At 33.0% G+C, this 24,659-nt stretch overlaps 2 protein-coding genes across 2 annotated transcripts; one reads left to right on the top strand and one right to left on the bottom strand.

Annotated features, from left to right (window-relative positions):
* Nucleotides 1-1,695: 1,695 nt before the first annotated feature.
* Nucleotides 1,696-2,262, bottom strand: LOC139860144 (uncharacterized). The gene has a single exon (XM_071848916.1). It carries the CDS (start codon nt 2,260-2,262, stop codon nt 1,696-1,698), a length of 567 nt encoding a protein of 188 aa, XP_071705017.1.
* An 8,617-nt stretch (nt 2,263-10,879) lies between these two features.
* LOC139857155 (RNA polymerase II C-terminal domain phosphatase-like 3) lies at nt 10,880-17,183 on the top strand. The gene is made up of 12 exons (XM_071845880.1): nt 10,880-11,502; nt 11,583-11,715; nt 11,816-11,871; nt 11,967-12,027; nt 12,112-13,413; nt 14,200-14,718; nt 14,819-14,965; nt 15,038-15,297; nt 15,692-15,803; nt 15,881-16,138; nt 16,543-16,589; nt 16,692-17,183. Exons 1-12 carry the CDS (start codon nt 10,880-10,882, stop codon nt 16,753-16,755), a joined length of 3,582 nt encoding a protein of 1,193 aa, XP_071701981.1. The 3' UTR covers nt 16,756-17,183.
* The last annotated feature ends 7,476 nt before the right edge of the window (nt 17,184-24,659 follow it).

The following is a 24,659-nucleotide window of genomic DNA, read 5'->3' as shown; positions in this document are numbered from 1 at the left end:
TAGTAACTAAAGTATCCCACAACTACACATTACATGTATTATATAATCAAAACATGTTTTGTTTGTTTTGTTTATTAGACTATTTTAATAAAAACTAATTTTTTCACCTATCACTTTAGTAATTCGTCAATACTATATGATTAGTTTTAGCAACTAAATTTTGATTGTTAATTTTAACTATTGTAACTTCACATTATGAGCAAAAAAGTATAATTAATATATATTTTTTTCATTTTAATACGTATATCATAAAGATAGGTATATGATGGATGATATTTTTCATGTCACTTTGAATTGGGTAATGATATTTATTTTTGATTTTTGATTACTTTAATTTACATATACTTCATTAATAAGATTCGCAAGTAGAATCGCGACTCGTGAATATCCGTGGGTACGGACATGGATCTAAAAATAAATTCGTTAACCTAGGTTCGCGGGCTAATGGATCATCAAAACATCCACAGGTGCGGGTGATGGATGTAGTGGATCTGCGCTCACGATCCGCGGGTGCCATCCATACTAACTTAAATAATAAAATAGCTTAAATAATAAAATAAATAAAAAGGAAAATAATTAATAAACCAAGTATTCAATTCTGATTGGTTATTAAAACTAAAGTCTCTAAACCAGCTTCTTATCTACTGTACCAAAAAATTTGTATTTACTGTAGTACTAGAAGATCTTAAGACTATTTGTAGTGGTTGAGGGCGTGCGTTGGGGGCGTGTGTTGCTTTCTATACTTTTTTAATGACTAGGACGTGTGAGTTATTTGTGTGAAGCAGTGGTGGTGTGGGTGGGTTAGTGGAATGTTGATGTGACATTTTATTTTTGATTTTTATGTATTTTTGTGTTTTATTTAATTTTTTATATTATTATTTTTATATTTTAAAAATATTTTTTTAGTTACAACGGCTATATTTGAACCACGTTTTTTTCTTCCTAACGGCTAGTTTTTGTTTTTTCCCCTTTTAAACACTCACCCATCTCAAATCATAACACACACTTCATTTCTCCTAAAACTATCTCAATTATTCAAAATGAGTCCGTTGAATGTTTGCGTAAAAGTTCATTACGGAGGTGCATTTGATCGATAATTGATGAATTATACACCTTACGAAACACGAGATTATTTCATGGATGTGCGTAAGTGTGGTAACTTTTTGAAGCTGCTTAAATATCTCCAAGGAGACATACCATATTGTTTTAGACAAGTTTGATATTTCAAAATATCTAACAGTCCCGCCACGCTACTTGAATAAGACTACGATCGGTTTGTTTTGATTGGGCAAGCTTTGGTACGTAAGCAATCAATTAGGCTCTATACTGAATTTAGTGATGAAACCTACACCATTGAGGAAAGTGAAGATGAATATGTACTTGAATCTCCGCCGTTTCAACAATACGATATTCGCGATTATGAAGATTGATAACTATGTTTGATGAAGAAAACCGTTAGGAATTGTTTTAGGAACTAATTTGTTTTTCTATTTTTAGGAATTAATGTAATCGTTTTAGAAATCAATGCAATAAACGGCTATATTTTATGGAAATAAGTAAACATGAAGTACATAAATTTAAATTACTAAATAAAAAATTACATAATTTAAAATTCCTAAATGAAACTAGAAAATACATAACAAATTACTCATTAGCGATACAACAGTAAGGTGATAAGTTCCAAATGTGCTCGGTTCAATCTGCCTCTAACTTTCTGTGAACTTGCCTATCTCTTATTTCCTTAACCCTTACATCTCGATCCCTCAAATCCCTTTCTAACAGTCGTGGTGGGTTATTTTTTATCATTCTTTCTTCTCTCTGCCCAATAACAAAACCGTTATATTCTTGAATTATGTTATGTAATACGAGACAAGCATACATGTGTCTTCTAATTTTTTTGAAGTCCAAAGATCTCGCCGGAGTTTTTAACATTGCAAATCTACCCTGTAATACTCCAAATGCACGCTCAATATCTTTTCTGGCACTTTCTTGAAACCGTTTAAATTTTTTTCGCGGTTCATCAGTTGAAGCATGGGGTTCTTTGACCAACATAGTCCAATCAGGGTATATACCATCATCTAGGTAATACACTCTATCGTAGTGATGCCCGTTTACATCAAATGGTGAAGGTGGAGTAGTGCCATCCTTTATACTGTTGAACAAAGGTGAATAATTTAAAACGTTAATGTCGTTGTTTGCACCTGCCATATCAAAGAATCCATGCCATATCTGCAAATCTTGAGAGGCGACTGCTTCAAGCATAATGGACGGCCCTTTTTTTTATCACCTCTAGTATATTGTCCTTGCCAGGTGTGACGACCCAGAAATTTCTGACCAAATTTAAAACTTAATCTTTATATGATTTTGACAAGATAAACAAAGTCTGTAATATTGATTCTCAAATTTTTTGAACTAATGTTATATATTCAGTTAACCTTTGACTATTGACCGTCGATTCACGAACATCTATTTGTAAATAGATATATATATATATATATATATATATATATATATATATATATATACACACACACAATAAGTTGGAATATTAATTATTAAAATTAATTATAAATAACTTGCAATGTGTATTTAAAAACTGATTTATGTATATTAAATAAAGATATATACATATATATATAATTACAAGTTATTTAGTAAACGATAGTAACATTCGTTTATTGATTCAATTGATATTTAGATAAGTTAACTAAAACGTTTAAGATGAACAAGTAAAACACTAATTTGCTACAGTATTTTCGAATTGTTACAGTACCCGAAAATCTACAGTGTTTTCGAAAACCACTATTTGCTACAGTAAAAATCATTTTGCTACAGTAAAGCACTATTTCAAAATGAAAATGAATGTATATTTTACAAATGTTATAAAGTATAATATTAACTTAGATATAAAACGTTTTGATTTAAAATAATATTATTATATATTAAGACGTTAATTTATAGACGCAAATGACCAAAGCACTCGAACGTACAAGATACACTTCGGGTAATATAGTTATTGGTAAGTTAAGTCTATATTTTGACAAAGGTATACGTCGCGAAACGTAAAGTACAAGTTATTAAAGCATACGAAGTAACGTTCGAAAATCCGGAACCGGGACATAAGTCAAGTGATAACGTACAAGTCATCGGACCTAAAATTACAAGTCAACTATGCACGTGAATATAATATAATGTATAATTAATTAATATAAATTAAATATATTATATATATTATATAATAATATGTCGACAAGCTAAATAACAAACGACCATGAGCTGGATTTACAGGCCATGCGATCGCATGGCACTTACCCACCAAACCCATGCGATCACATGGAAGGGGCTGGTGGCAAACATCTATAAATTGAACTCGTTTCTGATTCTTGTTTCATTCAATTTACTCCGTATCATTTTAAATTATTATTATTATTATTATTATTATTATTATTATTATTATTATTATTATTATTATTATTATTATTATTATTATTATTATTATTATTATTATTATTATTATTAAGATTATTATTATTAGTCTTAGTATTATTATTAAGTTGTATTATTATTATACATAAAATACTACGACGAAGTCATGAACGAGTTATTTCAAAATGAGCTTTTCGAGCGGGATAGAGCTAAGGAAAATATGGGTTATAGCTATGGATGTTATGGGTATGGTTCGAGGGTATTGCTCGTGAGTCAAACTAGTGTTTATCATCTCCGTTGCGTCTACGTACTTTCCTACAATATTGAATCACAATATTGATACGTGAGCATTCATATCTTATCTTTTATATATTAATAGTGTATCCATGTCTAGTGCTCGAGTATATATGTTTATGCATGCTTGTATGCTATAATTTTGTCGTTAGATAGTTTATGATTAATCACGAATTTAATACATATGCTACTGATATAAAGTATATGATATGCATGTTTTTGGAAAGCTGGCGAAAAATTATTAACTTTTCATTTAGAAATCGCGTGATTTTGATGAACGGATTAAAAGATATGGTCAACCGAATTATGTTTGACGTTAATTGAAATTGTGTTTGAAACTGTAAATTAATATTTAAATAACCTGTCTATGAGATTGATAAATTGGATTTTTTAGATATTACTAATCGAGTAAATGAATTTCTATACAAGGCACGTCTCGTCTTGTTGAACAATTGTCAAAGTTGACTGTCTTATCATGTTTTAAAGCTTTATAAATACTATAATCTGATTTTACAAGTATTGGAAAACTATGTGAAATAATAAAATATTTTCGATTGCCATGATAATTCAAATATAATATAGCTACTGAAATAAATAATATTTTGAATTTGATAAACTATAAATTCGTTTAATTATCAAGACTTATACTATGTTAATAAATATGTATAGATTTAAAGATCATATTGGGTCAGGTTGACTTTTGAAATGACTTTTGTTAACTTTTGCATGTCGGTCTCGAGCATTAGGATTGTGATACACTATGACCAGACCTAGCTTGTTAGACATATATTGACCAACATATGTTCTCTAGGTTGAGATCTACGGTTATTTTGCATTCTGAGTTTCGGTCACATTTCGGTGAATGGCCTTATGTACTGCTAAGGTGAGTTTCATATGCTCCCTTTTTAATTGCTTTTGCAATTTATATTTATGGGCTGAGAATACATGCACTTTATTTTAAACGAAATGGATACAAGTACATACTAAATTCTACACCGAGTTTGAACCGTAAATTCCTTAGCTTTGGTAACTAGTAACTGAAAGTTATAAGAACTAGTGGACGCGAGTAGTTGTATATGGATCCATAGGGCTTGACATCCCCGTCTGTTCTAGGTATAGAAACCCTAACCTGAACTATAAAACAGACGTATGCTATTTGAGTTTAGTACACGTTGGTTTGCGTGTATTATACATGTTGGTTGCATGTATGTTAAAACAGGAGTACTTATTATATAGACGTTAAAGTTTAGTTACCAGGGTGCTCAATCTTGTAGAATATTTTGATAAACGTTTCTGGATGAAACAACTAAAATCTTGTGATCCACCTTTATATACAGATTATGCGCAACACTAAAACTATGAACTCACCAACCTTTGTGTTGACACTTTTAAGCATGTTTATTCTCAGGTTCCTAGAAGTCTTCCGCTGTTTGCTTATACGTTATACAAGCTATGTGCATGGAGTCATACATGCTTTATTCGAGAAAACGTTGCATTCACAAAATCATCACCATGTATCTTATTTTGACTGCATTGTCAACGGATGTAGTATTGTAAACTATTATATACGGTGATCGTCTATATGTAGAAATCATCAAATGTCAAAAACCTTAGAATTTGATATTCATTTATGGTGTGTCTTTTCAAAAGAATGCAATGTTTACAAAACGTATCATGTAGAGGTCAGTACCTCACTGTGAAATCGATGAATGATGTATTCGTCCAAATGGATTTGGACGGGTCATCACACCAGGCAACAGGACGATTCTTCCACTCCCAATGCATACAATCAATAATACCAAACATACTCGGTAAACCATGTTTTTGGGCGTGAAAATTATAAAGCCGAGCAATATCTTCGGTTGTTGGCTTTCTCAAATGCTCTATAGCAAACAAATGAAATACACATTTGCAAAAATTATCTAAACATAAAGCAGCCGTTTTCTCACCAATTTTAATGTATTCGTCAAACAAATCAGGTGTAGTTCCATACGCCATTTGACGTATGGCCGCAATACACTTTTATAGTATTGTCAAACTTTGATGACCAGCTGCATCGGGACGTTCCATAAAATACATAAAATAATCTGGAATATCGCTACTATTAAAGTTAGATATACCTTCGATAATTCGGAGAAATAATTGACGACTCATTCGAAAACGTCGCTTGAAGTTTTTTTCCGGATACACTGGTGAATCCGCAAAATAATCAATGAATAACCTCTCAGCCGCACTTTCACGATCCCTTGGAATATAAACTCGGGTTCGAGAGACTCGCAAACTACTAGCTTCTCCCCCACTTCTTCTTCCGCCAAACTACTAACAAAATTAACAATTTTTTCATTATCCGAATCGTCATCAATAATTTTGGTCATCCAATGCCACGATATATTGGAGAGGAGGCGTGGCCCCATGCCTTATAGGCTGCGACGCCGTCGCTTGACAACCGCTACAAGCGGTCTAAATGAGTTTTATTCATGGTGATTGTACACCACGTGAGACAAAAAAGGAAAAAAAAAATACGTAAAGCAATATATTTTCAAGGGTTGGAAATGCAAATAGTTTAAAGACTAGGGAGTTAAAGTGTTTCCTTCACAATGAATACATGATGCATATACATACATATACATATACATATATCTCTACCTTTTACAAAGCGTAAAGGTTAAATCCAACGTGTCATGTTGTCCCTTTTTTCAGAAATTCGCTGCCAAGTGGACCAATCAAACATTTTTAATTTTATTACCTAGAAAGCTGGAAAAATTACACCTAGACAACTTACATCTGATAAATCTCCCATATTTTATCGTTTCTGCAAACAGGTTACTTTCCCAAATCTATCTACCTCTCTTAAAAACTGAAAAAACCCTAAACACCTATGATCGATTTCTGATTATTTCCGCCGTATTAGGTAACACCACTACCACCAATGAATTCGTTGTATTTTTCTCTACGAAACCATATAAATTTTGTATACTATTACCAGATTCACATGTGTACCGCCGGAAGTTTAAGTCGGTCTTATGAAGACGAAGATAAGCCGGCTTGATGAAGACGAAGATAAATTCCATCGTTACGGAAACTAAAAAAATCAGAGGTTTGTGGTGGTTGTAACAAATCCAGTGGTGTTTTCGATGGTTTTAAATTATCGACGGTTTCCCTTTATGCACACTTGCAATCTGTCGATTTTTATCTTGGTGATTTTCTAAATCGCGTTAGATTCTACTCAACTTATTTGTGGTACCAACAATCGATTAACAAGGTTAGTATTGTAACCGATCGATTGCTTTGTGAGGAACAAGTCGTCGAATTTCGGTTAACAAATCACATGGACCATAGCGACCATTGTTAGGTTCAGGATTACAAACCCATTAGGATTAATTGAAATCGCTTCAATCTTTTCCGGTCATCTTGTCGGTTACAGAGGTTGGACGATTAAAATATTTCTTCAAGAATGTTTTGGTTTAAATCAGTCATTGTCAATTTCAGGTTACTGAGATTTAGTTCAAACACTAAATTGAATAGTTGTTAAGCTTCTTCTCAGTTTGAATTTTTGCAATCGCACGTTTTCTTATTTTGGTTTTTCTGTGCTAAATATTTAGTTGCTGCTTCATCTTAGATGTTTGATATTGGTTGTGTGTTTTGTGTTGTTACATATTGTTGTTGCTTCATCTAACATGTTTGATATTGGTTGTTGATTTTTTTTTTGATTTCTTTCGAAATCGTCGATGTATGATTTATTATCTGGAATATTGGCGGTTTCACGCATTTATAATAGATGATGTATTATTTTGCTTTCTTTTATTTTTCAGTAGGTTGTGGAGGTCTGTCAAGTTTTGGTTGCTGTAATATTTAAGGTATTTGCTGTTGTTCGTTGTTTTACTATCTTTATAATATTATGGTTTGAATATAGTGAAGTAAGTATTTGTTTGAGTTGAGTGATTTAGTGTGAACATGTAAATAAATATGTGTTTAATCTAAATTTAGATGTTATAAAGTTTTGAATTAATGATATGAATTATGAACAATGTTTTATGTTTGAATGATTGATTGCTATGAACAAGGTTAGAGTTGTGGATTAATGATGCACGTTCAGTTGTTTTACTCCTTTAGTCGTAACATTTTTTTTTTCCCGTTTGAAGGTTGTTTACTAAATGAAAAGATGGATTATAATGATGGAAGCTAACATGAAGGAACCGTTTTCGTCGGGTAGACCAATTGTAGCTTTCAATTTATGTAAGTTGGTTTGAAAAAGCTATTGATCGATCTTATAAAATTACAAAATTGACGAAATGGGAAATTTGTCAAACGTATCATGATGAGAGGAACAAGTCGGAAGTAGTCCAGTTTCCTTAGTGATTGCTTTTTATACTCATCAAAGAATAGATATTTGATAGTTGATCACTAATTTCATTATCTCATACTTATATGATCTAGAATTTAGTGCGGGCTTACTTGAAATGATGTTGGATTTGTGTTTTTATATCAGTAGTTAGTACTGGCTTTTTTATATATAAAAATAAAAACTAATTAAATGCTTTACATGAGAACTTTCTTATTATTTATGTATAATGTTTTGTTGTTGAAGGATTTAAGTGACTATTTTTTTAATCATTGTGTGCATTTTAAATTGATATTGGATTGTATTGTCCATTGTTTAAGTTGTTTGTTGTTGCCCCTATTCTGTTCACAGTTTTATTTGCATTTATGTTGACCTGCTAATAGCTTGATCATAATATTTAGTTTCACAATCATGTTTGTGGTTGGAGATATTGTGTTGTAGTCTTTATGTTTTTCATTTTTTGTGTGGGTGTTGTATCAAAAATGTGTCTTCACGACGAATGTTTGTGAACAGTGTCGTTAGGTTGTAATGATTTGTTATGTGTGATGTTCATGATGTGCAAATGAGTGCTGCTATTTCATCCAGTTGCATACTTTCATTGCGTATGTGTCGACGATCAGTTAATTATATTGATGCTTTAACAAATGGTAATGTTGTAACGTGTTTATTTAATTCTCTAAATTGTTAGCTTATATTTGTATGCTACTATGCTTTATTTTGATATTTGTCATCTTATTGTTTGTTTTATAGAACTTATTGAAAGTCTTGGTGTTGATCGGGTGCCTGGACTCAGTGTTCCCGCTGATGGTGCGTTATTTTTGCTACTATTTAATTAAATTTGTTAATGAAGTTGCTGATTATTATTAATATTTTTTTATTTTAATAAATTCACGTTTTGATTTTGTTTCAAACGCTACTGTAGAATGTGTTCTCTTAAAAGCAAGCGTGAGTATTCTTAATCTTATGCTTTCTTAATGTAAAATTTGACCCGTTTATTGAAAGTATTCAAAGCCTTTAACCATATTGGTTCAAATAAGTCAAAGTCACATAAAGAGTACTTTTTAAATTTCAATGCATAAAACCTGATTAGTGTTTTCAATAAAATGGTTTAGATAAGTATTTAACCCATTTTTATCATGTACAAAAGAAGACCCACTTGACCAGTTACCCAACCCATTTTCACTCTCTAAATATTTGGGTTTTTTTTAACAATATTATTTGTTGTCATTGACTGTATTCAATGCTCTTAAAGTGTTATGGGTCAAACTGACCCGCACCATACAAAACTTACCCCTTTTGACCCAACTTATTTTGACCCGTTACCCAATCTTAATGACCAGTTTATTTTACCACCTACGAACAATGCGCTGATTTGTCTAAAAGGCTTCTTTGTACTCCTCCACCATATTTGATTTTTATTTGTTATTTATTTTTAATTTTTAATGTCCTAAATGTAGCGTTAACAAATTATACATATGCAGTTTGCTTTGCTGGTTCTAGGTGTGAAAAAAAGAACAAATATTCCAAGAATGAAAGTTTTCGGTATCATGCTCATTGTAAGTTGCTAATCGTTTTTACTAAACGGGTAAAAATGAGATTCATCATTAAATTTGGAGGGACAAGAACAATCTAAATGTAAAGAGTAAAGGTATATTGACCACACTATTAGTTGGTTAAAATCTTTATACATGTATGCTTAATTGAAAGTTATAAAAAATACAAACTTTCAGGGACAAGAACAGTATTAAATTGGTACAAAGGCGGATGGAGTGAGTGACACAATTACTTCTTAAATTGATTAAATCGATACTAACAGTTGATAATAACTATGTTTTGTTCTGCGAATGTATATGTTAATAGGTATAATCACATTGCTTTCAAAGTAAATAACATATGTTATAAAACTATTACTAAGTTACGGAAAACTATTACGTAAAACTGTCGTGCATTGTAATTGTATTTACTATTACGATACAAATGTTTTCAATACTAATGTTTGTTTCTGTGACTAATGTTATCAATTGTATAGAATTTTGCTTCATTGTAATTGTATTACACATTTTATCAGTAGCAATATTAACACTAACGTTTTTGAATACTATTTTATGCTACATGATGGAAGACACAAGGTTGTTATTGCTGGTCATGTGTTTTGTGTTTTGTTAATGTTGAATTAGTAGCCTAAATCTACGTGCTTCGTGTAAAGTAAAAAAACTTAACTATATTATGTTTATTTTATCCACAGGAATACTTCTGATACTCTCTTTATCATACATTTAATTAATATAATATGTACGTTATCAATTTGTTTGATTAAGAGTCGTCGTGCAACGCACGGCCTCTTAAAAGCTAGTACATATGCATTACAACGATAGATGGATCATATACAGCCTCAACTAGATTCAAGCCCCAACACGAATTGCTGACGTGTACGGTTAAGATCACATCTCACAGGTCAACCCGATACGCTTATAAATTCAATGTTTCGCCCCTTCCGTTACTTTCACATCTAATCAAATTCTCTCGATTCACTCATTCGCACGCTGTCTGATCTCAAATTCTTTTTTCTATAATTCTAAATTTTCAGATATTAATTTTTTTCAAAATTACTATTTTAAAATCAATTCAAATTAAATTTGATTTCCGCATTCAAATCAAATTCAAATCTTATTATTAGGAGTGTTTCACTATAAAATTTTAGGGTTACGATAAACAAATCCTAACCCTAGCTTCAAATTCGAACAATATCCGGTTCGAAATCATTATATTACATCTCTAATCTATAATTATCGTGATTTAAGATTGTAAGATCAATCAATGGATAAAGATATATTGATAATTGATGTAGAAGAAGGTGAAATATCTGATTCTGATTCTGTTGAAGAAATCAGTGCTTCCGATTTCACACCGAAATCAACTGCGATTAAACCGGAAATTGAACCGGATACTGTTGATTTTAATAAGAATCCAATCGTTGACCAGTCAAAGCAACAATCACAACAACAACAAGTGTGGACGATGGAAGATCTGGTAAAGTATCAAAATAAGTATCAGATGAGTAGGAATTATGCACCAGGGTTGTATAATTTTGCTTGGGCACAAGCTGTTCAGAGTAAACCTCTTGATTCTTATTCAACAACCACTAATAATAACCACAATGATGATGATAATGATTTGAAACAGTTGAGTGATGTAAATAATGGTGTAATGGATGTAAGTGGTGAGGATAGTGAGAAAGAAGAAGGGGAATTGGAAGAAGGTGAGATTGATTTGGATGTTAATGTTAATATGGATACAGATACTAATACTAATACTGTTGAACAAGGAGATGATGATGATGATGATGATGATGATGATGATGATGATGATTGTATTGCTTTGAACGCGATTAATGTAACTCGTATTGGTTTTCAGAGTATAACAATGAATGATGCAAAAAAGTAAGCAATTAATTTGGTTATTAAAGTGTCGGAATGTTTAGCTTGAGTTTAATTGACTGATATTGATGGTTTGTTTGTAGATCATTTGATGATGTTTGTTCTAGACTTGAGGATTTGATGGATAGCTTGTCAACACTGCTTTCTGAGAATTCGGTTGATAGTAAAGATGATTTGGTTCAGTTGGCCTTTTCTGCTATTCAGACTGTTAATTCAGTAAGATGGCATTCGGATATTATCGTATTTGTTAAAAACTGCATTTTGTTTCGAGTTACTATTTAGTGTTGAGTAGAGTCTAAGAAGTGTTTGATTGCAGGTGTTTAGTACCATGAACCAAAATCAAAAGGAACAAGGGAGGCTCATTTTGTCAAGGTCATTATTCAGTTTCGTTCAAGTTTCAATCTTTTGCTTCTTTGTTGGCGTGTGACATGGTTATAATACCCTTTTGTGATGAATATTGTTTACAGGATGCTGACTAATGTTAAAAACTATACCCCTGTTATCTTTTCTCCTGAACAATTGAAAGAGGTTTGATTCAAACTTCAAAGTGGATGATCTGTCATTGACCGTTTTGAGTGTATTGTAGTGATAAAATGTGTGACCTTTTAACAGGTGGATAAAATGCTGCAGTCATGCAGCTTAGTTTCTGTTTCTTCAAGTACTAAAGGCAGTGTTTACGATGGTGATATAACGGTCACACGGGAAGTGACATCTGTAAGTGAAGAACCGGTCATAGATAACGGTGTAGATCAAACGTCTAAACAAACCGAATCTTTGAGTAGACAAACTCCTATATCTAAGAACAGGGTGTTACTCCCTCTTCTTGACCTTCATAAGGATCATGATGTTGATAGTCTTCCATCTCCGACACGTGAAAACACAATATCATTACCTTTCAGAAGAGGACTATTTGCAGGGGATGTAGCAACAAGACCCGAATGGCCTACCCCTCGTGCAGTAATACATCGTTATGAAACAGATACTCTAAAAGCTGTTTCTAATTATCAACAAAAATTTGGACGTAGTTCGTTTATGGCAAATGATCTTCCAAGTCCAACTCCATCGGAAAATGATCTTCCAAGTCCAACTCCATCTGAAGAAATTGGTGATGCTGGTGATGATTTTGATGGAGAGGCTTCTAGTTTTTCCGCAGTTACGAACTCGAACTTTGCAACTCAAGTTACGTCAGATCAAATAGATAACGTAAGCAGTCCGTTTGTTGAAAGACCTTCTGAGCAATTCTTTAATAATGTCAAGAGTTCTGCTCCAGTGTATTCCACATCGAGTTGTGTAACAAGGGTTCCGATTAAAACAAGGGACCCTAGACTTCGAGTAGCCACCACTGAAAGCTCGGTATCCAGTAAACAACCTAAAATTGAACCACTTGTTGGATTACAAGATTCAAGGAAGCAGAAGAGTTATAATGAGCCTGTTTTGGTTGATGGTCGTGCACCGAAAAGGTTAAAAAAAGACGTTGCAGATTCTGCCAATCCTAGAAATATTGAAGCTTCACAAAGTTGTGGTTGGTTAGACGATATGGGTTCTGCTGCGATGCGGGTCCCAAGTACAATGGGTAATGTAATAAATGAAGCAAGAGGCTTAGTAAGTGCTTCAACAACTTCGGCTTTTTCTAATACGAGTAATGGGAGTGTGCACGTACCTGTTACAGGGGTCACTGCCACGTCAGCTTCTTTGCAATCGATTCTGAAGAATATTGCAGTGAACCCTTCTCAGTGGATGAATTTAGTTAGTATGGAACAACAGAAGTCGGTTGATCCCTCGAAAACTGTGATGCAATCTCCAAGCCAGAATCTTTTGTTGGGCTCCATGCCAATGACTTCGGTCGCCTCTCAACCGTTGGTAATTGGGCAGAGACCCACAGTTGAGATGCAAATACCTCACACTGTCTCAGCGGTCAGCATTCTATCATGATCTGTGTTTACTCTAATTGCTTCAGTTTTTTGTTTTTGGCAAATGTCTTACTCTTGCTGTGAGTCAAGGTTGCAAAAATCTCTACTCTACTCGGGAGTACTCGGTCGGGACTACTTTCGGGGAGTACTCGGTCGGGACTTTTGAGGGAGTAATCAGCAACTTGGGGAGTAATCGGATTGGACTTTTTATACATTTAAATAATAAATTTCAAGACTATACGTGTAATATACAAGAAATCCATAAACATAAACGTTAACATAATTGTCTAGAAACATAAGATAATCTTCATTTGTTTAAGAACTCTAAAATTCAAATTTAAATTAAATGTTGACCGATACTAAATCCAACTTTGACCAACTTAATCTGATTTTGACCCATTGACCGATGTTGACCAGTTAATTACTCGGATTTTGAAAAATCGGATCGGCCGGTACCTAAAAAGGAGTAATCGGCGAGTATCGGCATTAATCGGGGAGTTTTACAACACTGCTGTCAGTTACTCTTGCTATGGTCTTTTTGTTGTTTCTACGGCTTTGGCAGTATGCTTTCTTTCGAAAGTTTATCCGAACAGTCTACATGATTTGTAATTATGTGGCTCTTTCTGTTATTGCCCACTTGAGCTTATTATGCAATGCACGAGTACCTATATTTTTTTCTTGTTTGTCCTTGTGTGCGTGAAAAGGCATTTCTTGTATTAAACTTTTATAATGCAATTTTATGTGCATGCCTCTTTTAAATTTTAGATTTCTAACTTTTGATGTTTTGCAGGTTGACTCGGGAATAGTACAAATGAAACCTCGTGATCCTCGCCGTCTTCTGCACAGTAGATCGTCACAGAAACCAGAAATAAAAAAGCTCGTATCAATTACCAGTTCATCAACTGTTGACGATTCTAGGGCAAACTTAAAGCGAGATCCAAGACTATCATCCCAACCTATCTCGGCACCAGATATCACTCAGCAATTTACCAAGAATTTGAAAAACATTGCTGATGTTGTATCAACAACTGCTAAAACATCTGTTCAGACACCTTCATCACAGTCTGCACAAGTGAATTTGAAAGGGAGTGGGCCCGCTGCTGAAGAAGTTGCTCCAGGTGTGGACCCCACTGAATCTCAGAACAATTGGGGAGAGGTTGAGCAATATTTTGGACGGTTTGATGACAAACAACGGGCTGCTATTCAAAGGGAGAGGTTAAAAAGAATGGAAGAACAGAAAAAGATGTTTGCTGAGCGCAAGCTATGTCTTGTGTTGGATCTTGATCATACTCTTCTTAATTCAGCTAAGGTAGTAGAGTAACTTTATCTTATTTGGTATATGTAAAAGTTATTTATTAAAGGGCCACAAAGTCTGAATATAATTTTTATGTCGATGTCGATTCTTCCAGTTTTCTGAAATTGAGCCGTTGCATGATGAGATGTTAAAAAAGAAAGGAGAACAAGATCGTAACAAGAGGCATAGGCATCTTTTTAAATTTCCTCGTATGGGTATGTGGACCAAACTGCGCCCCGGGATATGGAAATTCTTAAAAAGGGTTAGAACTCGATTATCATTATTAATATTTACAACTCGAATCGTGTTTAATTCATTGTCTTTTTAATGTCAGGCTAGTAAATTGTACGAGCTTCATCTTTACACAATGGGAAACAAAGTATATGCTACAGAGATGGCCAAATTGCTCGATCCAAAAGGAGTTTTATTTAATGGGCGTGTTATTTCAAGGGGCGATGATGGCGATAGTGTCGATGGTGATCCGAAGAGTAAAGATTTGGAAGGGGTTCTGGGTATGGAGTCAGGTGTTGTAATTATAGATGATTCTATAAGAGTCTGGCCTCATAATAAACATAACTTGATAGTTGTAGAAAGGTACACTCACACTTGATTCAAGATGTAATTGCCACTTTTTAGCAGTGTTACAGAACTTGGAATTACTCGGCTAGTACCCGGTCTTTGCAACTCGGTCAAACTCAGTCAAACTCGGCCAAAATAAGTCAAAATTGGTCAAAATCAATCAAACACTGTCAAACGTGGTAAAATAGGGATTACTCTGAAAATCAGTCAAAATTGGTCAAAACTCAGTCCAAGTCAAACTTGGTCAATCAGTCAAAGTCAAACTTTTTCAACATCTGGGTACTCCCCGAGTTGCTAAGAACTTTCTAAAAAGTCCCGAATGATTACTGCCCAAGTAACGATTTTTGAAACCTTTCTTTTTAGTGTAGTTAATTGTCTTAGTGTTTTCAACCATGTTTTTTTTTTGCAGATACATATATTTTCCATGTAGTAGGCGACAGTTTGGGCTTCCGGGTCCTTCACTTCTCGAGATTGATCATGATGAAAGGCCTGAAGACGGGACATTAGCTTCTTGTTTGACAGTAAACACCAACCTACTTACTGTGAAAGTGTTCTGATATGTGTGATATTGATACATAGTTGTTTGGTTGATGTGCAGGTTATTGAGAAAATACATCAAAACTTTTTTATGGAAAAATCTTTAGATGATGCCGACGTTAGAAATATACTAGCATCCGAGCAAAGGAAGATTTTACGTGGTTGTCGAATCGTATTTAGTAGGGTGATTCCGGTAGCTGAGGCCAGTCCTCATTTACATCCACTATGGCAGACTGCTGAACAATTTGGTGCTGTTTGCACTAATAAAATAGATGAACAGGTCACCCATGTTGTTGCCAATTCTCTTGGCACCGATAAGGTATTTTGACATATATATATATATATTTTTTTTTTGTAATTTACACCGTTAATAGATGCTTATGTGCAGTGTTGCATAACTCGGTATTACTATGTGAGATCATGGTTTTTGCAACTTGGCGAGTACTTGGTCAAACACGGTCAAAGCTCGGCCAAAATTCAGGATATTAATCGGAAAATCAGTCAAAAGTTGGTCTAATCAGGTCAAAATCAAACTTGGTTAAAAGTCAAAAATGGTCAAAGTCAAATTGTTCAAAATCGGTCAAAGTCAAACTTGGTCAACATCTGTGTACTCCCCAAGTTGCGGAGTACTCTTTAAAAAATCTCGACCAAGTACTCCACGAGCAGAGATTTTTGAAACGTTGCTTCTAACAGGAAGTTTGATATATATTTTTTCAACTGTAGGTTAATTGGGCCCTTGCTACGGGAAGACCTGTGGTGTATCCTGGATGGTATGAAAATTCATTATTACATTTTTTTCGAAATGAAACTTGTTACAACTGCTGGTACATGGTGTTTTCCAAAAATGGTTTAATATGTGTTTAATTAAACAGGGTGGAAGCATCAGCATTATTATACCGAAGAGCTAAGGAGCATGACTTTGCTGTCAAACCTTGAATATCTAGGGTTTACACCTTTGCGAAATGATACCATACTTTATAAGTAAAAAACGAAAAAGAACCAAGGTGAAACCATAACTAAATGTTAGCCCATTGGTAAATGGTTAACCCTTTCAAGTAAAACAGATACACCAGATATATGCTAATATACCCCATGTTAGAGAAGGTGGAATGGAATGACCGAAATGTGGAAAGGAGTGGTGATGGTGGAAAATTTGACGAGCTCAACTGAAAGTGAGGGATTTTAAACTAGTAAAACTTAATGCACCAATTTAAGTTGCATGCTCGTTGATTAACTGTCGAATTAAAGGGATAATACATATTTGGAAATGATTTATCGGTAAATATTTTATACAAATAAAAGTCCAATAAACCAATAACCAAAATCTAATTTCAGAAGTGAGATATTAGAGCATTTTTTTTGAAGTTGATTCTGTGTTAAGAAATATATGTGTGTGTGTTTTATATTCCTAACTATAACCTGCTCAGATGTTGGTACTCGAAACAGTTGGCTGAGATTTCTTGACCCTAGTGGGGCAGAGGGATTGATTGTTGATGGTTAGTTGGCAGAATGTTATTATCCTGAAGTGGAGTTAATCACAAAAGTGAAATGAGTCAAATGACTGGTTCTTATTGTTTGCTTAACCTCAAAATGTGATCATGATTTAGGGAATTATAAGATATACTGTAATGGATGGGACCAGAATAAATATAGTAAAAGGCTATGAAAGATTCTGAAGATTGAATGTCACTATTATTACCCAAAAAAGGATGAACATGAGGGAGCACAGAGAACCAGTAAATAGGCTCTATACCTTATTATAGCATCTTGCATTACTGTTCTCTATAGAACTTAGGGTTTCTGGAATGAGGTTTTGTTAATCCCTTTTCGGCTTTTTTTTTTTTTTTTTAAAAAAAAAAAAATCGTGGGAAGATGACTGCTGGACAAAAAATTACACACTCAATATAGGTTCATGCTGTTCGATAAAGATAGCTGTTCACGACAAACATGATCAAATATCATCTGTTTGGTGCTTCCTCTTGTATCCAGCTTTTAAAGCATCCAAGCTTGCTGACTGCAATTTTGGAGACTGCCTACAGTAAATGTGCACTAAGAAGTGACCCTTTCACGTTGCTTCTGCAAATTGTAGAGCTTTTGGGGGTGATTGGTGATGTCGATAAACACTGATGCTAGAAACTGTAGAATGAATGCTATTTAAAACTAGGATGTAAACATCACATCATCTATTACATGTTTAAAAGAATTGAAAAGTATAACAAGATAAATAGACTTGCTTGATGAATTCTTAAGAAACCACAATCAATAACACAAAAATAAGTTACGAGGTTTTTCTGGATCGAGTTATTGAGTCGACAACAAACGTCGACTTATTTGCGACTTGACTGACACCTAGAGCTTAAAGTAAATTTCAGACAGGATTCAAAACTAATGAAAATTTGATTTTACCATTTTCACGGCGTCTCTAATTTATTTTTATTTTATTTTATTTTCTATTATTTTTTAATTCTTTTCTATTCTTAAAAAAAATTTATTTTTTGGCCGGAGGTCCACTAGGAAGCAATCTCTCTATCCGTCGAATAGAGAGAGGGATGACTTTCTCTACTTTTAAGTTACTCTGGGTAGAGAAATGACTTGTCTTTATTCTCGGATAGGAGAAAGATTGTCTACATCTCACCTCACCCATACAACACCTAGGTGGTATTGGTTTTTTTTTTCTTTTTTTTTTCTTTTCTGAACGGCTGTTGTTGTTGTTGTTGATCGAGTAACCCGATCGACGAGTATCTTTAACTTTGATATATGCGCGGCCTATTTGGAACAGTCTGTGATCGTTTTTTAGATCTTGCATGACCACCCGAAGATTTGAACATCTAATCCCTCGCGAGGAGTTTAGGTCTCCAACCACAATGATGCAAGAAGTTCAGGTCTCCAACCACAAACACAATCCAAGTCAAAAGTCCGCTCTCCAAACTTGTACTATCATTGACATGTGATCTAAACACGCAAATTGTTGTCGTAACGCTTGTTGATCAGCATTGCGTAAACATTGAATCAACTCAAAATTAAAACATTGTTTCAGCTGCAACCTGCCTATCATCACTGCTTACAACAGTAAAGAGAGTTTAGTCTTCATAACTATCTTGCTTGATTGAGTTATATTCTACTATGCTAACAGAATCCCAACTACTGTCACATTTTGTCCTAACAAGCTAATATAACAAGAATGAGATTATAAAAGGGTGTAAATTATCTTTCTCTATTGGTGAAGCCTTAAGAAACCATTTCTAAAGTCTAAACATTGCATATCATAATGTTCATTTTTGAACTTCCGCCATGCACATGCACATGCATGGCGAAACTTCCCATGACTAACTGATAATGCTAAAAACGAACATATATTTCATAGCATTATTCTTCAAGAAAGACAAGCTTTTAGTTGCAATTGTTCTATTTAAAAGTAATATTCGTTTATATAATAAAAGGTGAAGACAAAAGACAGATTCGACGAATTGAAGACGCAAACGACCAAAAAGCTCAAAAGTACAAAATACAATCAAAGAGGTTCCAATTATTGATAAGAAACGTCTCGAAATTACAAGAGTACAAGATTCAAAACGCAAAGTACAAGATATTAAATTGTACGCAAGGACGTTCGAAAATCCGGAACCGGGACCAGAGTCAACTCTCAACGCTCGACGCAACGGACTAAAAATTATAAGTTAACTATGTATATAAATATAATATAATATATAATTAATTATATAAATTATATATATATTATATTTATATAATAAACCGTCGGTAAACAAAGAGCCAAAATGGAGTGAGCTGTAATTACAAACTCCGCGACTCGCGGAGTTTGAAGAGCAAAAAGGCCGAGAGTCGCGGAGACCCAAATATTGAAACTGCCTATAAAGCTCGCGCATTCTGATCGTAAAAAAAATAACATATATATCCATCCATCTATCTAAACGTAATATTTATATTTATAATTTATATTTTAATTTTAATCCTAATAATAAGGGTATGTTAGCGAATGTTTTAAGGGTGTAAGTCGAAATTCTGTCCGTGTAACGCTACGCTATTTTTAATCATTGTAAGTTATGTTCAACCTTTTTAATTTAATGTCTCGTAGCTAAGTTATTATTATGCTTATTTAATCCGAAGTAATCATGATGTTGGGCTAATTACTAAAATTGGGTAATTGGGCTTTGTACCATAATTGGGGTTTGGATAAAAGAACGACACTTGTGGAAATTAGACTATGGGCTATTAATGGGTTTTATATTAACTAAACAATACCTTGTTAATTTAATATACAAACTTATAATTCGACGTATTTATATATAACCACTTACGCTTGACTGGGTACGGTGGGCGGGATATCTATAAATACCAATAATTATTCATTTTACCGGACACGGAACTGGATTAATAGTTAATAGACTTGTTGAAACAGGGGTGAATTACATTCAAGGGTAATTGGTGTAATTGTTAACAAAGTAGTAAAACCTTGGTTTACACGCAGTCGATAACCTGGTGTATTCATTAAACAAAGTATTAAAACCTTGTTACAATTCGAATCCCCAATTAGTTGAAATATTTGACTTCGGGAAGAAGAATAATTTGACGAAGGCTTTCGCTCTTTATATTTATGACTGATGGACTATTATGGACAAATCCGTATGGACATATTATATAATCCAGGACAAAGGACAATTAACCCATGGGCATAAAACTAAAATCAACACGTCAAACATCATGATTACGGAAGTTTAAATAAGCATAATTCTTTTATTTCATATTTAATTTACTTTATTTTATATTTAATTGCACTTCTAATTATCGCATTTTTATTGATATTGTATTTAATTGCACTTTTAATTATCGTACTTTTTAATTATCGCAAGTTTATTTTATCGCACTTTTATTATTCGCAATTTCATTATCGTTATTTACTTTACGCTTTAAATTAAGTCTTTTATTTATATTTTACATTTGGTTTTAACTGCGACTAAAGTTTTAAAATCGACAAACCGGTCATTAAACGGTAAACCCCCCCTTTATAATAATAATATTACTTATATATATATATATATATATATATATATATATATATATATATATATATATATATATATATATATATATATATATATATATATATATAAAAGTAACTAATATAGCGTTAAGCTTTGTTTAAAGATTTTCCCTGTGGAACGAACCGGACTTACCAAAAACTACACTATTGTACGATTAGGTACACTGCCTATAAGTGTTGTAGCAACGTTTAAGTATATCCATTCAATAAATAAATAAATATCTTGTGTAAAATTGTATCGTATTTAATAGTATTTCCTGCTAAAATTTTATAGTATTTTATACCTCTTAGCTCTAACTATCACTAACGCATGGCTAAACGGTGACTATGGCATCATCACCATGACGAAGGTAAGAAGCCATGTAGCGAATGCCATAGGCACTGGTCTGATTAGAATTTATGTTAAGTTCTCCATATCAACATAAACCATGGTTGGAATGATATTCAAGTTTAAGAGTTGGCTAACCTAATAATGTCTACATGTTTGACAAGTGATGTAAATTCAACGATGCAGTAATAATGATATTGAAGGTAAACAAATGATGAATAAAAGGGATGAAAAGACAATTTAACTATTATAATTATCAGTAAAAATTGTAAACCCGAAAGAGATCATTCGCAGTTTGGATTTGAGAATGTTCCACATGGGAAAGTATGTTGGGTTACACGCAGTGGCGGAAGCATGATTTTTTTTTACCGGGGGTGGAAAAAAATTTAAAACCGTAGCAATTTTTTGGGCAAAATACGGAGTTTTGGGAGCAAAAATTGAAGGTTTTAAGGCAAAATATTGAGGTTTTTGGAGAAAATTTGAAGGTTTGTGGGCAAATTTTGAAAGTTTTAGGAAAAAATTTGGAAAATTTTGGACAAAATTTGAAGATTTTAGGGCAAAATATGTACGTTTTGGGGTAAAAATAAAAATTCCTCGGGGACAGTCGAAAAATTCAAAATTTTAACACTGAAAATTGCAAATCCACTAAGGACGGGCGTCCCCGGTCTCCACATAAAACCGCCCCTGGTCACACGTCCAGAACGATAGATCACATTATATACGTATAAGTAAAGTGTAAAAAGAGCTAATGTTGTCAGGAAGAAGCAAATTGTGCCGATTTTGTTGGTAGACAACTCTAATATTAATAGACATGAAAGAATAAGGGTGAACTAATGAAGTTTCTTTGTTCAGGTTATTTGAAGATGGCGAGTAATTTTACTAAAACATATGCAAACTAGTGCACTACAACAAACTTTGTAGTCCGTGACACTTATTAAATGAATTTTTGACGCTAAAAGGTGAAAAATATGGTGTTTTTGTAGGAAATATAGTACTCGAAAATATATTAATACAATATATTCATGATAATAAACAAATCAAATATATTGAAATACACATACCTTGAAAAGACTAATGAATAGAATATGTCACGAAGAGCAACCGGAAGATATTCATCAATAAATGATGAGCCGAGGCCCGTGTTTGACACGGTTCTCTTAAAACAGATTCGCCGTCTACACGTCGTCTGTTTCCCAGGGTACAACGGCCGAAGCAGTAGTACTGCCGGACTTAAACCACATGCCCGAAAATATTGTCCGATAGTTGTTCATAAGCTGACGCAAATATCTTGTTCTTCATTTGATCAAAATGTTAGGTCACACCTTAACTTAATCAATGAAGATGCTTATAAACTAACGTATGAATTTGTGTGATGTTGTTCTTCTCAAGCTCCATCTTTCTAAGCGTTTCTTTTTCCATGAGTTCTCAAATATATATTAATCATGAACGGAAATGGAAAGGTTTGATATTATGATAAAATAAATGACACTTAACTCATATGTTATGAGAAAATGTAAGACCACATTAACTTGCAAATAAAACACATTTAGTTGCAAAAGTATCACATTTAGTGTCAACTATTTTATTTAAATATTAAACTTCAATCAATTTTATTCAAATATTAAAAAATTTCCAGCAGTTTTAAGTGTTAAAAGATATGATGTTAAAATTTAAGTGTTATTTACCCAGAAAACTAAGTTACGATCCCGGAAAAATCAAGATATGATGTTAAAATTTAAGTGTTAAAAAGATATGATGTTAAAATTTAAGTGTTAAAAGATATGATGTTAAAATTTAAGTGTTATTTACCCAGAAAACTAAGTTACGATCCCGGAAAAATCAAGACTGGTCAGAAGTTACAGCCACACGGGCTCTCCAAACGGGCTACCACCTAGAGCCACATGGACTGCCATGCCCTAGCCATACGACCTCCTTACCCGGTCAGCCAGCTTCACACGCCCTCTCCACACGGCCCGTGTACACGGCCTGCCCAGCTACACGGCCAGTGTACATGGCCTGCCAAGGTCAGATTTGCCTATATAAAGGGCTTTGATTTCTCATTTGTAACATATCCCAAGTTTTAATCCAAACACACTTCTTATTTAAACATGAATTCTTATTATCTATGTTTAAATGTGCGTTGTGATATTGTTATGCTAGCTTAAAGTTATCCGTATGTTGCCATGATGGAAACTTAGGCTAACGTAATTATGTAAATTTTGTACGATTGTCATTGTTCTGCTGAAATTGTGATTCCGATAAGCTTGTATGTTAGAATCTTGAGCATTGACCAACCTAGCTCGACTCATTTACATCACTATATAATTGTATGTGGGAGAATAGAAATTGATATTTGTTATAAATATTAAGTGGCCGACAACTTTTGTAGATACAACCAAAAACATGTGAATTACATTTGGATAAATTGTGAAGCTGTACATGACTTTATGTAGTATAAATATCGGACGAATGTAAGCATATTGATACACCATTCTTGAAATATAGAATATTTACTCTCTTCTTCACTCTTCTATAATATCAATATTAATAATATATTGTCAAGAATCAAGCCTTAAAAGGTAGTTATAAACTCCTAAACTCATAACATGTTATCAGCACGAAGTGCTCCGTATAATCAAGGTTTATCTAAGCAAGCACAAGTCACTAATCAAGGTAAGAAATTCTTTAACGATATCTTCTATTATTTATTAGTAAGGTAAATATTATTATCATCATAAGTAAAATTATATTTCTGCAATCTAACTTTTATTAACTTCACTAACATTTATATTTATGTTATTTAAGTTATATATGGTCGGTTATACCACCTGAATTATTTTTATGTAATCTAACTTTTATTAACTTCACTAACATTTATATTTATGTTATTTAAGTTATATATGGTCGGTTATACCGCCTGAATTATATTTCTGTAATCTAACTCTTTTTAACTTCACTAACATTTATATTTATGTTATCTAACATTTATGATTACTTATGCAATTAATCATTATTTATTTCATGCATACTAATGTTTATTCTTAAAATTTATTATTTATTCATAATATGTTTATTCTCTTAATCTTCGTATTTATACTAAACATATTTATACTAAATGTATTTATAGTAATCGTATTTGTACTAATAAAATTCTTTTATTAAAATTATTATTAATACAACGAGTACATAACAGTCATTAACGTCAACTAACGACGTTACAACGGTCATATATACATAACGGTTGTTAACGTCAACTCAACGACTATATTTTTTAAATATAAAATAAACATCTCCGTTTTCACATTTTCACAAATCAATCTTCATTTTCTCAGATTACCACTCTCAAAAAGTTTTTTTGTAAAGATGATTCACACAAGGATGATTTTTCCTATAGTATTGGTCATAATAACTATCATCATTATTGCTAATATATCACCGGGTGAACCTATATTC

The sequence above is a fragment of the Rutidosis leptorrhynchoides genome, chromosome 7 (genome assembly GCF_046630445.1).
Source record: "Rutidosis leptorrhynchoides isolate AG116_Rl617_1_P2 chromosome 7, CSIRO_AGI_Rlap_v1, whole genome shotgun sequence".
Taxonomy (NCBI): Eukaryota; Viridiplantae; Streptophyta; class Magnoliopsida; order Asterales; family Asteraceae; genus Rutidosis; species Rutidosis leptorrhynchoides.
The sequence above is the reverse complement of the archived record's forward strand: the minus strand, read 5'-3'. Positions and strand labels throughout refer to the sequence as shown.

Coding starts and splice junctions, on each gene's coding strand:
- LOC139860144 (XM_071848916.1), bottom strand. CDS start 2,262: ATGCTTGAAGCAGTCGCCTCTCAAGATTTGCAGATATGGCATGGATTC.
- LOC139857155 (XM_071845880.1), top strand. CDS start 10,880: ATGGATAAAGATATATTGATAATTGATGTAGAAGAAGGTGAAATATCT. Junction 15,298..15,691: donor AACTTGATAGTTGTAGAAAG/GTACACTCACAC, acceptor TTTTTTTTGCAG/ATACATATATTTTCCATGTA. Junction 16,590..16,691: donor CCTGTGGTGTATCCTGGATG/GTATGAAAATTC, acceptor TTAATTAAACAG/GGTGGAAGCATCAGCATTAT.